Raw genomic sequence first — 13,169 nt, forward strand, 5'->3', positions numbered from 1 at the left:
ATATTCTAGCAGTCTTTTAAGTATATTTTTTTGTCACATTAATTATTATTAATTTAAATAAAAATATAATAATTTTGGAAACAGTTTAATTTATATTAAATATTAAAAAATTGTATTTTTATTTTGAGAATTTTGAAATATAATTGGTAAAGGGAGATTGTGATAAATAAAAACTATAACAATGAATGTGACCAGGGACGAATCTATGTAGGGGCTCGGGTGAGCTGAAGCCCACCCCGAATTTTTTTTTTTGTAGAAATATGAAATTATCTTTAATTTCTTGAAAAAATTTAATATAATTTATTGATTTTTTTATCTAATTATTAAAAAAATGATAAAACTTTATTTTTATATACTTGTTTTTTTCAAATTTTTCTCGTTATTATTTTAAGCCTATTCTAAATTTTTTTAAAGCCCACTCAGTTCGAAATAACATGAATATGATAGTTAGTGAGTAGTAATTAATATTAAGGGATCATAGTTAAAGTAAGTTCCAAATTATATAGTAAACATCTTAACGTGTTCTTCAACCACCACCGTCTTCAATTCCTCCTACCATTAATTATTATTATTATTATTATTGAGTAATAAACACCGTACGTACTTGTCACTTGGGTTCTTATTCAAAATTTATTATTATTAGATACTTTTTCATTTTTATTGATTTCAATAAATATATAGTTTGTTGTTGTTAATGAAATTTTGTTTTGTAAAGATTTTTTTGCAAACTTATAATACTAAATTATTTGGGTTTCATTTGAGTTTTGTTTTATTTTTTTTACTATAATGTGTCTTTTATGTTAAAATACACAATCATATATATAATACTAAATATTAACAAAATAATGAAGAAAAAAAACATACATTAACTATCTTGCCGGGATGTCTAGTGAAACGTGGTGTGTTTGGATGTGAAGTAATTGACTCGGCTTCTTTTGTCTTTATTCACCTCTCAATAAATCTTATAATGTTACATTAAAACATTATAATTTACATGTTTATTAACCTTTTTATTTGACTTACTAATAGGAATATATATTTAAAAATAATGAAACTTTTTCAAGTTAATGTTTTGTAACAATTCTTATCACATTTAAAAAATAATAATTAAAATTGAAACTAATTATATATATCATTAAAAAATCATACTAAATTATAGTTTTGTGTCAAGAAAAACATTTCTGGATAGAGATGATAACGAGGCGGTTCAGAGTGAGAAATGCATTTAACATTTCCGTCCCATTTTTATTTCGGAAATTTTTTTAGTTTCATTCCCGTCTCATTCCTCCGCGGGACACCGTTTATATCATATTCTCAAAAATAAATATTTTTTTTATATAATTAAATTATATAAACAGTCTTTTTAATATAATATATATTTTAATATATTAAAATTTTATATTATTATAAAAAAAATAAACTTTAAACTCTTATAAAATATAATAAATAAATTAATATATTATTGATTTAATATATTTAATTATATTTTTAGTGTTCAAGACATGATCGAAATAATCGAAGTGAAATCGAGACGGGGACACAAATACCATCCTCGTCCCACCCCAGTCAATTACCGATTAAACCGGAAAAAAATTGCCTCAAACGAGACAGTTTTATTCGATTAGTATAGGGAGGTTTCAAATTGTCATCCTTAATTAATTAAAGACCCTTGACATCCTAGTGAAGTAATTATGTTCCAGGATCCTTATTCTCTCATAGGAAAGGCAAAACAATAATATATATATATATATATATTAATATTAATATTAATATTAGAGAGATGAAAATAGAAATTGATGATAATATTTAAAATTGATTGATTAATGAATTAGATATATTGAAGTGCAATGATGAGAAAGTGTATTATTTAGTAATATTTGATAGCTGGTTAAGAAAGAAACAAAACAGAATCCCTCAAAGGGTACGCGTAGCGTACGTTAGGCAACTAAACCTAAAAATGATTAATAAGAAAGAGAGCTGCAGTTACGTGTGGGACCCCCAAAAACATACAAACCCTAGATTAAACAAATGATCAAGGAATTATAATTATGTAAATGAACAATCAAATTAAATCAGGTTGAGTTTGATCCCTTCAACTTATTATTATCATAAAGCATCAAATCAAACTAGACAACTGTTAAAAAGAGATTGAAATACTAAACTAAAATACTATCTGAAATATGATTGTTAGGTATCACTCAAATTGTAAATATACAAAGAAAAGTAGGCAGTGAGCCAAAATCCATTAACACAACTTAATATGAACACTGGGGTAATAGTTAATACAAACAGACAGACAGAATCATACCTCGAGTTTTACCTATAATAACCGCTGCCGCCTTGGTTCTGTGGTGGAGGAGGATAAGTGTAAGGAGGTCGAGGTAAAGAACCCGACGATTGTTGCTGCTGAGGAAGAACATTACTATTATTATTATAGTAAGGGCCTCTCCAACCAGGATATGCAGGTTGCCCATACTCATGATGATTACTCACTGCCGGCTGTTGCTGCTGCTGCTGAGGTGGAGGAGGGTAGGGAGGACCGCCAGATGGCAAATGATAAGGAGGTGGAGGAGGCTGCTGCTGATGATGTGGCGGTGCCGCTCCATACTCATGCTGCTGAGGTGGAGGCGGCTGCTGAGGGACGTAACGAGGTGCTTGTGGCTGTTGAAAGTATGATGTTATGGGACGGCTAGGATTATTCCCAATATCTATTGGATGTGGTGATGATCTTGCGTTTTGATGAGATTGTCCCACTGGATGAGGATAGTTATTGTTATTGTTGTTCTTGTCTTGGAAACTGAAGCCTGCCATTTGTCTTTGTACGTCTTCAATCATTTCTTTGCATTGGATATTCCTAGTCATCACATAATCATTGCACTGTTGTTTCACGTTTGTGATTGCGTCCTGGTTTGCAAATTTACACAAAATTAAATACTGTTATCAGTTCATGCCATGAAAAGTAGTTTCTCGTTCTGAAATAAATAGGTGTTCAGATCATGCCTGAAGAGTAACATAGAACTTCAGCCCCTCGTTAATGTTCTCTTTAATCTCGCGGTATTTCGCTATCCCTGCCTCAATTTGCTTGTAGCTCTTCTCTCTAGATGCTGACAATAATTTACCAACAGTGTAGCAACTTAGCATTTTATATGTATAAAAAAAACAATGACTGAAATTGTTTGATTGTTGTTTTTCATCCAGATCCAGATACAAAAACATAAGTTATAAGTGTTTCCATCATCACTTCTTAGGATATTTATTTCAGATATAAAATAGCATGCAGATAAACTTCAGTACATACCCTTGTAATCTTCAAGGTTAAACACAGCAGCAAACTCATCATTTTGGGCCTACATTATTGGAAACACACAAAAAAAAAGGAAATCATAAAACATACATAAAAACAAAAATAAACTAAGCATGCTAGCTAACCTAAAAGAAGTATTTTCAGATATGGAGAAAGAATAAATAAGAACCTGAATCTGCCGCAACAGTTGTTCCTGTGCCTCGATATTTTGGGCAATTTCATTACAAATTGGATCATATTTTGCTATCTCCTTTCTGAAAAGATCATCATGTGATCCAGTTGAGGACATCAACTTCGGCAATATATCATCCTGAAGCCCCAGATACATGTCAATATATCAAAGTTGCAGTCCAGAATATAAACAATAAAAAGTCATGCATGATGATGGATTTAACATCACATCTTAGAGCAGCCAAGCAATTAACATTCCTAACTTGTAGCTAACAACATACAGTTACTTGTAGCTAACAACATAGACTAGAATGTTAACAGCTGAGAAATGATAATGATAGTATTAACTTTCCAGGCGTGCAGATTAGAAGTAAAGAGAACTGCAAGCTGTAAACTAAAAACAATTGCTCCTACCCAGTTTCAAATTTATAGCTACAAAATATTGGCACTCCTGAAAGTGAAAGATATAAGGTAGCCACATTTGAACCTTTAAACAAAAAATGTGTTTGATAAAACTGAAAATTAGGTGTTAATGTTGAATTGTAAGTGCCGAATCTGTTACGTCTCTAAACAATAAATGTTGTCTAAACTCCAAGTACTCGAAAAATACTTAAAGTCTATTTACTCTTCTAATTTTTCGATTAGACGCTCTAAATAAATTACCGATTTAATTCATTTGTAACTTAAAAAATAAGTACAATGTTTTTAGCTTAATTTGAACTAAAATCTAAATAATTAAGTGATTTTAAACAACTGTTATTAAATGATTTTCATCAGAACGAACGGAGAAAGAACAAAGAATGGAATCATAGCACTCCTATTAAGAAAAGCAGGGTCGGGGAGAAATGTGTAATAAATATACCTTCCTCTTCATCTCTTTAAGCATGTCTTCAATCCCTGCTCGTTGAGCACCAAGATTCTCCAGTTGCCTCTACAATAAGAAGGGAAAGTAGTCAAAACATGAAAGAAATAGTCAAAATGGAGAATCACTGTTCAATACAGGAAAAGCAAAAGAAAATGCCAAATATAATTTTAATTGTTAGCACTATTTCCACCAAATAAGGAGGTCACGTTTAACAACTTACAATAATTGAAACCCATATGTTTAATTTGGATAATTACTACCCGTAAAATTAACAAGATCCCTGAGTCAAATGAATCATAATTGGTTTTATTGCTATATTTGTAGAGAAGCAACAAGCTGCAATTCTTATGATTTTACCAACTTAGATGATAAGTTCTGAGGAAGTTAAACTCTAGAACATGAATTCTAAGTTTCTGAAGGACAATTTCAGCAAAACTACAAGGTTGATAAGTTATATTAGGAAACAGGCGATTGTATCAATAGATCTTCATGGAACTTCTCATTTACTCCCTCCATCATTACTATCAAATGAACGTCCAAATTATAAGACCACTTGGGTCTTTCCGGTCACTTTTAAACTCTACGACTCTACCATCTCTAAACTACCCTTATCTACATCTTATCATTCCAATAAAAATATTTTCTCTTTCATCATATAAGTACCAATCAACATTCTTTCGAAAGGTATCTTGGTCCTAAGTGTTTTCACTTCCCTAGAACCTCACTTAATTACAAAGTGTTCCAAGAATAATACTGTAGCAACTCATATACTGTGATTCTGAATTCTAAATTGTGTAAAAGAAGTTGAGGAAAAAGACACATTAGGATTTTAGGGTTTCAAAAAACAAGTTGAGGAAAAAGAAGAGAGACTTAGGAGGAGAGAGTCAGAAACTGTGATTCTTTGTTATTCCAAAACTTATTTGTTTACAATTGTTATGCATTATATATGGGTTAATACTATATTCTAAACAATCAACCCTTCATATCTAGGGTTTCATAACATTTCCCTAATTCTTATCAAATTACTCTTATGTGGATCATCAGTATTACATGAAAATATTCAACCATCCCAGTCTGTATCAGTACAGAAGTATGTAATACAATTCAGAATAAGGATATCCCTGAATCTGGAAGGTTGTTTGTTCTGTATTCTGGTTAATTTTGTTATGTGATTTTTTGTTGTAAGAGATGGTAATAAAGTTAAACAAAATTGAAATAAATAAAGAGATCAAGGTTATGAGTGATTTTGGACCATCAATTGTATAAGAGGTATAAGAGGGCTGAGGGTAAAATGAAGTCATTTTCATTTTGAAGAAATTATTTTGTAAAAGATAATGATCGAAATCATCACAAACAAAGGGCAGCAATCTTCATTAGAAAAATATTAATACTGCATTTTGTGGACTAAAAATATGGAGTAAATTGAACATACCAAGCTCTGCTTTAAGGCCCCAATCACAGCATCTTCATTTGCATCTAGTGACATAATGGGCCTCGACAATGTAGGAAGGGCAGATTCAATCTGAAAACATCAATTTAGACATGTTAGTATTATTTTTTTGACCGGCGTCTTTTCTTGGAGAAGGCTATCACAACATCACACTGCCGTGACCCCACCCCACTTTAATCATGATGTTCTTATTGAGAATTGAACCTAAGACTTCAACCTCTTAGTTCAAGACTTTAACCATTTGAGCTACTTTGGGTGTATATGTTAGTACGATATTTCTCCACTATCAATACGAAATACAGATATTGATCCTTTCAAATTGAATTTGAAGGTCAAGAGAGAGATTGAAGAAAGCTCTCACTGTAAAATATAAATATTTACCGGATGCTTGTTAAGGATTGACATAAGAGGTAAATGATCTCTAACTGATCGCTCAATGCGGACATCACTTTCTGAAGCTTGCTTCAAATTTCCAGCAAATCTATTTAGCCTGTCAAGCAAGTTCTTGGTAAGTGTACTTGACTGAGGCCTAGTCCATCGTGTTCCGAATTGGCTTCTAAACTGGGCATCTTCTGTAGCTTCTTTCTGTAATATCTCTTCAGTCTGCACCAAAAACTCCTGGTTTACCCTTTTTAAATCTCTAAGTTGTTGTAACTCAGACTCCAAGCCAGCCGGACCCCCACTTATCTGAACAGCCTCCACATCTTCTTTAAGAGTAGTTGGAAGAGTACTATGCCCTTCCAAAGCAAGGATTGAATCGGGCAAGTCCATTTCCTTCAACCTCACACGAGTTAGCTCACTCCCCTCTTGCAGTTTCTCAGCTTGTGTTCGAATAACATCGTCAACCATTTGAGTGTATCTCGATAGAGCCTTTGCGCTATTATCGGGAACAAGAGAAGCAAACATCTTGTCTTTGCTTGGATCCAATACCTCGTTCATTGCCAAAGGCTTCACAAGTGAGAATGAAGGTAAAGGTGCCAAAGAACTATGAAGTGGAACTCTCATGAGATAAACCCTGTCATTTTCCTTCAACGCTCTCTCCAAATCCCTATTCAAATTTGCTTCCAACTTACTGATAGCATCCAAAAGCTGTTGTGCAGCACCTTTGGCATATGCCTTTTTTGCCTCAGATAAAACACTAACCCCACTCTTCAACCTAGAAATTTCCTCAGCTATCTCTTCTTTCTCGTGAAGCTCTATACCATACCTATAACAAGCCTCTGCATAAAATATAGAAGCTTTTAATTGAACATGAGAGATCCAAGACTTGTCAAAATGCTGATTCAGGGGGGCGACATTCAGGGCTCCCAAAGCTTCTTCATAGTATATTCCAACCTGTAAAATCCATTTTATAGCATTATAATGTCAGTGAAGTATTGAACCAGTCAAAACAGATATAGCTAGTAATTTGGTTTATTTGGAAGCTACATCAAAAGCATCTTCTGTTTGAAAATCTGCTCCTACCTTAAAATCAGTTTGAAAAAGATTACTTGCTTCTAATATGTTTCGGATCTAGAAAATATTACCAGAAAATTCCTGGATTGATCAAATTCTATTGAGTCTGAATCATAGGTATTATTTATCAAATAATGACTTTGGTTATCAAATACATAACAGATACTCCTTGCTCATTAGACAATCACTTATTCACAACCCCCATATGGGGCTAAAAGTTCATTTCCCATCTCATAGGAAACCTTTCTCATTCCACTTAGCCTTATCGCCCTCTAAGGCTCCAACGATCCTTTCATTAATTACCCATTTACCCTTCCGCCAACTAATCCCACACTTGATGGAGAGGAGACAAAATGGGAACAAAGTGAAATGATGTTTTTCAACGAGAATATGCGCCAATGGAGTTAATAACCGCTACTGAAGAAAAAGTTGCTTCTGCTTCAAACTCAACAGTAGTCACAAACAAGGAAAATTACATGATTCCAAATAGGCTAAATTAATAAAGTCATGAAAATTCAATATTTGACATTTCTACCTCCAGCATTGACATCTAAACATAATGAATACCAAATTGACATCATATAATCGATGAACAATAGAGAAAAACACTGACCTGTCTAGAGATTTTAGCACAAACGCTTGGCGTACTTCCCTTAGCAATAGTATTTTCAAACACACATTCCTGTGCTTGAGCCAACATTAATCTCTCCAACATCCCAGCACACTCAACCGATATATCCACCGTAGTTGAACTCCCAATCGAAGCCTTAGACGACTCATTATCCCTCAAGAAAGCAAAAGCTCCCGCTGCCGCAATAAACGCATGAGACGCCAACCTTCTCCCTTCAATCGACGACCGATCATAAGTTAACCCAGCCTGACTCTGCACAGCTCCAAGATTAAACAAAACAGCAGCCTTCTCAAGATGAATATTCTGCTGCGAAGCTTTCTGTTTGTTTTTAAAAGCATCATGCCATATGAAAGTGAGAGCGTTGACATGGTCTTTATCAGGGGAGATTGGAAATCTAGATTCGACTGCACAGAGAGCACGGTAGTAGCTTTGGAGAAGGTCGCGACGGGAGGAAATAGAGTCGTTTGTAGCACCGATTCCGCGTTCGAGTTCGGAACGCATCTGTTTTAGGGTTTGGAGATCGTCGTCGACGTTTTGTGCTTCGCGTTCGGAGTAATTGAAGACGATGTAGTTTCTGAGAGGTCGGTAGAGATCTAATTGTTGAGTTTTCTTCTCGTTGATGGATAGCATGATGTTTGATATCGCTGTTGAAGATGATGAAGTTGCCATGATCGATCGATCGGTAATAGATTGAGTTTTGTAATGAATTGAGAATACTAAAACTTTGATCTGTATCTAAATTCAAACACTGTACTCTTTTTTTCTTATGGAGTAAGGAAGGAAGCTTCATAGTCTTGAAGAAGGAGACGAAAGACTGGTGATTTTACTCTTTTACCCTTCCATTTATCCATTTTTTTATTTTGAAATTCAAATATATTATTTTATAAATTTAAATATCAAAATAACTTTCTACATTTGTTTTATATCAATTCTCATTAACAAAATTGAAATTTTCATCTTGATTCTTCTTTTAAAAATGTTTGATAAAAATATGAACTAAACAAACTAATTATCTTAAATTTATTTTTGTGTACAAAAACATTTTTCAATTAAAATTGGTTTGTGATCATTTTTAAACCGTTAGGAGCTAATGCAAAAGTAGCGGGTTAAGAAAGTGTACCATCACGTAGAAGAATTGGACTTGAGTTCGTCAGTCTTTACTTAAAAATGCTCAAGCAATGCCCATAAAGTCCCATGCCTTTCTGAAGAACTATGAGCTAAAAGTCTTTTCACTTTCGTTTGGGCTATGGCGGCCAGTGCTCCTAAGATCATTGAAGCAATGCTGCAGAAAAAGGAGTCCATGACCCGCGGGGAGGTCAAATTCCAAACCCTTTCCAAATGGACGTTACTTTGGCTTATCCGAATCAGCTTCAGTGACAAAGATCTACCAGAATCCGGGCCAAGCCACGCCCGAGCTCTGTACATTACAATTGATCGGGATCCCTTTTGCTCTCTTTTTGAAGCATTTTATACGTGAGTTACTTATCTTATTTCATTGTACTCGTTCTAAACACTTTCACCACGATGCAACATAATACCGATTCCTCTATGTCTTAGAAGTTATGGAAAACATTCCTCTAAAATCATCATGATATGATACCTTTATCAAACTGATACTGAAGATTGTTTTCTTGATTTCTCAAAAACATAGTAAATTATCAAGTTTAACATTCATTTTGCTAACTTCATCTTCGCTTTTATGTCATTTGGAAATCATTTGTTCCGCATCGCTTATTCGCTTTAACCTGGCTGAAATGACTTATTTGATCAAGTAAATTTAGGTATTTTCAGCTCCAATTAAATAATGCACAATTATTCATGAAATCAAATAAGTGACAATTTCTTAGCCATTCCTTGTTGTTTGACAATTTAGATATAACTCAGTAATCATTCAAGTCTCCCCACCAAGATTTGTTGATGTTTTTGTATTCTTTGGTGGAGTTTTAATCTGTTTATAGAGTAAATCTATTGTTGAAGCTTTTGTAAGACATCATGTATTCTAGCTACATATATTAGTTATATCATGATATGAATCTCAGGTTGATTTATTGCAAAGACTGTATTTAGAAACTTTAAATAATTTTTTAAGATACAATTAACATTTTGGGAGAAATACAAAACTTTGCTTTGGGGACTATCAATTGTCATAATTTATATGAGAGAATGAATGAATGAAGGGGGAATTCTATCTTCGTCTTGATGCTAATGAACAACAACACAATTAATGATGATCTTGATCATGGCCGCCAGATATTTGTCAAAAATTCTTTAATATCTTCTCGGTTGAAACCCCATCAGCTACAAGGAGAGAAGTTACTTCCTGCAACCAAGAAGAAACAGCAATTATTTGAACAATCGGAGAAGCAAAACATTTGAAGTTGCATAAATTGAAGATCAATTTTTAAATTTGTCTCTAACTTTTGTCTCTTTTTCCAAATGGGGACATTAACAAACACAAACCTCGGCCATCTGTTTGTGACCACAGAGAACTGCTCCAGTGCCGTGAGGAGTAGAGATGTTTTTAGCTCTAGCAAAAGCAGCCTGTCGACATAACAACAATTACTACATACTAAAACAATTTACAATCAATGAAACAGCTAAATTAGCTCTCAATTGGTAAAAAAAATGGCTAACCTGTACATATCCACGTTCACCTGACCAATTATCATCAGGTTGTGACAATACTGGTACAATTTTAACACCAGAAGATTCCCATTCTTTGAATTTCTCCTATATTAACCCACAAAGAAAAAACATGAATTCTGCTTTAAGAAACAAACAAAGAATCAATAGATTCTACCTGATAAGCCATCCTCTCAAGGTTTCTAGCTCCATAGAATAACCTCACATCAGCCCTTTTATTTGCACCTAACCCTGACTCAACCAGTGATCTAATTGGGCTGCAAACAGACCATAATACTTCCTTAACAAGTTCAACAAAAGCTCATATCAAAAAAATGGGAGGTGTGAAGAACAAAACACAAGTCCTCTCTTTCTCCAAAATTACACAAATCTTAAGAAACACATCAAATCATCAAATTCAACCAAGTATATAATGATATCGATAGAATACTTTCAAAGGAACATCACCCGCAAATAAAATCCTGAATAAGTCAGGCTATCAATCCTCAAAAAGAATCATCACCAGCCTAACTATTCAAAAATCAGGTGCACAACTAGATTGATTTCTTTAGGCTATTTCTTTCTTCTTATTGTCATTACTGATCTTACTTTCGAGTTTCTACTGATATTAAAGAAAGTAGAATCAGTTTTTGAAAGAAATTCTCGCAGAAACTTGAACTTTAATATTCATGCAAACAAAAACCCTAAAACACCAATGTAGTCATGTTTGAATTGCGAAAGACAACTCTAAAGTCCAGGATGAAGCCCAAACAGAAAGAAAATCACATAAGAACTTTGACTATTTAGTTATAACTATCTTATTAAGTATTGGGTCAAAAACATTACATTAACATACCTAAATAGAATCAATTTCATAGATTATGTAGTCAAGTAATACCAATAATGATCAGGTTTCTTTCTTCACATATGAAGATCGAACCTTTGACCTCTCATATGAATCTCTCCCATTATACATATTTGACAAAAAGAAACTGCATAGGCGTTGAAATTGGAATTAGGAGAAAAACTGAAGGAGAAGTTAGAAAGCTGACCTGATTCCAGAACCAGTGGCAAAAATAAGAACAGTTGGGTACTCCTCAGCAGGCGTTATCTGATCAATATCAAATCCTCTACCCATAGCTTGAGTCAATTCAACTACATCCCCTTTCCTAAGTCCGCAAAGAAGCTCGGCTATCGATCCAGGAATACTCTTCACCAGAAATTCAAACTCCCCTTTCGCCTCCGCCAGCTTCGGTGGCGAGGCAATAGCGAGAAATGATGGTTTGGCGATGTCAGGGAGACGGAGCTGGAGGTATTGACCAGCCCTAGTGTGAGATGAGACTATATCAGGCGAATCGGACACGTTAATGGTGATATGGAACAGAGAATCGGCAGCGGGGTAGACGCCGGTGAGGGAAGCGGGTGTCCAGACGGTGGTGTCCTCGCGGACGGAAGCGGCGATTGAAAAGAAGCGGCGACGATTGCGATTTAGGTGGCGAAGAAAAGCCATGGGTGGAGATGGGAAACCCTTGAAATTCGCATGGGAACTGAGGTGAGGAAGAGAGGGAGATAGAGAGAGAGTAACGGTCATTGTAATAATAATAGAGAAGTCGGCCGCCGGAGTCTAGTCTACAGATCGCCGTCGCCGGCGCCGCCAGATGTGGAAGAAGGTAGGAGAGGTGGAAGTCTGTCTAACTGCCGGTTGATAATGTGCACCGCGGGTGTATAAACTTCTCAACCACTTATATGCTCCACGTGTCCCCTCTAATCTTGTTTTAAGCCAAAAATAATTCCCTATATTCCAATATAAATGGAATATGGTGTTTTCTCACAAATTTTTTATTAATATTTTAATAACAAGATAAAAATATAATTCTCTAGAATAATTATCAAAATATATAAAAAAAATTACCATAACATTTTAGAGACATCGTCTTTAAGGCAGTTTATACTCCAAATTAGTATATAACTTGTCGCCTGATGAGCTCGAACCCAAGACCTCAGGGAGGCTGGGGATATCCACATTTGTTGCCGCTAGGCTAGAAGAGGGGATCCCAAGTACTATTTTAGAAAACATTGTTTTTGTTTGTCTTGCTTTGTTAGATAATCTTTTGGCATACATTTTTTTCGAATCTCGTAAAAATTTAACGAGAAAATCACTATCTCAAAAGTTGTCTCGTCTTAAAATAAGATGAAAAACCAAAAATATAATTTTCTAAAGAAAATATTTGTTGATTGGATCGATCTAATTGACTTTAGAGTCGACACATTAGTTTTCTTTTCAAAGAAACTAGGAAAAAAGGTTATAGTATTCGTATTTTGAGAGTTCAGTATTTGATTACGTGTGAGAAATGACATCGGCATTATGGCCCACACGCCCATCCTAAATGAACCGTCTATACACTCTGAAGTAGTTGGCCTTTTGGATGTTTTGAAAGATTGTTACACTTATGTTCTGAGTTCAGAACTCTTTACTCTCGTGAGTATCGTAACCCATATCTAAAATGGGATATCTTTATTCCTTTCCTAGAAGTAAGTCTAGGAGTCCATTAATATTAGACAATGTTAAAATAAAAAAGTTGAGAACGTTTCGCCATCAAGAAAGAGAAATGAAATTTTCAAGTTTGTATGATTAAAGATCTGTGCATGTAATGGCAAAAAATAATTTTAG

The 13,169-nt window shown here is 34.3% G+C and overlaps 2 protein-coding genes across 2 annotated transcripts; both read right to left on the bottom strand.

Annotated features, from left to right (window-relative positions):
- Nucleotides 1–2,160: 2,160 nt before the first annotated feature.
- LOC124944649 (vacuolar-sorting protein BRO1-like) lies at nt 2,161–8,605 on the bottom strand. The gene is made up of 8 exons (XM_047484958.1): nt 7,859–8,605; nt 6,172–7,125; nt 5,773–5,862; nt 4,338–4,406; nt 3,474–3,614; nt 3,299–3,347; nt 3,001–3,104; nt 2,161–2,904 (listed from the first exon to the last, which is right to left on the bottom strand). The coding sequence occupies exons 1-8, from the start codon at nt 8,543–8,545 to the stop codon at nt 2,317–2,319; spliced, it is 2,682 nt and encodes an 893-aa protein (XP_047340914.1). The 5' UTR covers nt 8,546–8,605; the 3' UTR covers nt 2,161–2,316.
- Nucleotides 8,606–9,900: 1,295 nt separating this feature from the next.
- Nucleotides 9,901–12,222, bottom strand: LOC124944813 (fruit protein pKIWI502). Its single transcript, XM_047485156.1, has 5 exons — nt 11,551–12,222; nt 10,677–10,776; nt 10,511–10,606; nt 10,337–10,417; nt 9,901–10,196 (listed from the first exon to the last, which is right to left on the bottom strand). Exons 1-5 carry the CDS (start codon nt 12,087–12,089, stop codon nt 10,134–10,136), a joined length of 879 nt encoding a protein of 292 aa, XP_047341112.1. The 5' UTR covers nt 12,090–12,222; the 3' UTR covers nt 9,901–10,133.
- Between the last annotated feature and the right edge of the window lie 947 nt (nt 12,223–13,169).

Source organism: Impatiens glandulifera, chromosome 7 (assembly GCF_907164915.1).
Source record: "Impatiens glandulifera chromosome 7, dImpGla2.1, whole genome shotgun sequence".
NCBI classification, from domain to species: domain Eukaryota; kingdom Viridiplantae; phylum Streptophyta; class Magnoliopsida; order Ericales; family Balsaminaceae; genus Impatiens; species Impatiens glandulifera.

What these genes read in the sequence shown, in the direction of transcription:
- LOC124944813 (XM_047485156.1), bottom strand. Translation starts at nt 12,089, where the DNA reads ATGACCGTTACTCTCTCTCTATCTCCCTCTCTTCCTCACCTCAGTTCC. An exon ending in GCCACTGGTTCTGGAATCAG is followed by an intron (nt 10,777 to 11,550) that starts GTCAGCTTTCTA and finishes GTCTGTTTGCAG; the next exon opens with CCCAATTAGATCACTGGTTG. An exon ending in TTGAGAGGATGGCTTATCAG is followed by an intron (nt 10,607 to 10,676) that starts GTAGAATCTATT and finishes GGGTTAATATAG; the next exon opens with GAGAAATTCAAAGAATGGGA.
- LOC124944649 (XM_047484958.1), bottom strand. Translation starts at nt 8,545, where the DNA reads ATGGCAACTTCATCATCTTCAACAGCGATATCAAACATCATGCTATCC. An exon ending in GGGCCTTAAAGCAGAGCTTG is followed by an intron (nt 4,407 to 5,772) that starts GTATGTTCAATT and finishes TTCTTATTGTAG; the next exon opens with AGGCAACTGGAGAATCTTGG. An exon ending in TAACCTTGAAGATTACAAGG is followed by an intron (nt 3,105 to 3,298) that starts GTATGTACTGAA and finishes AATTATTGTCAG; the next exon opens with CATCTAGAGAGAAGAGCTAC.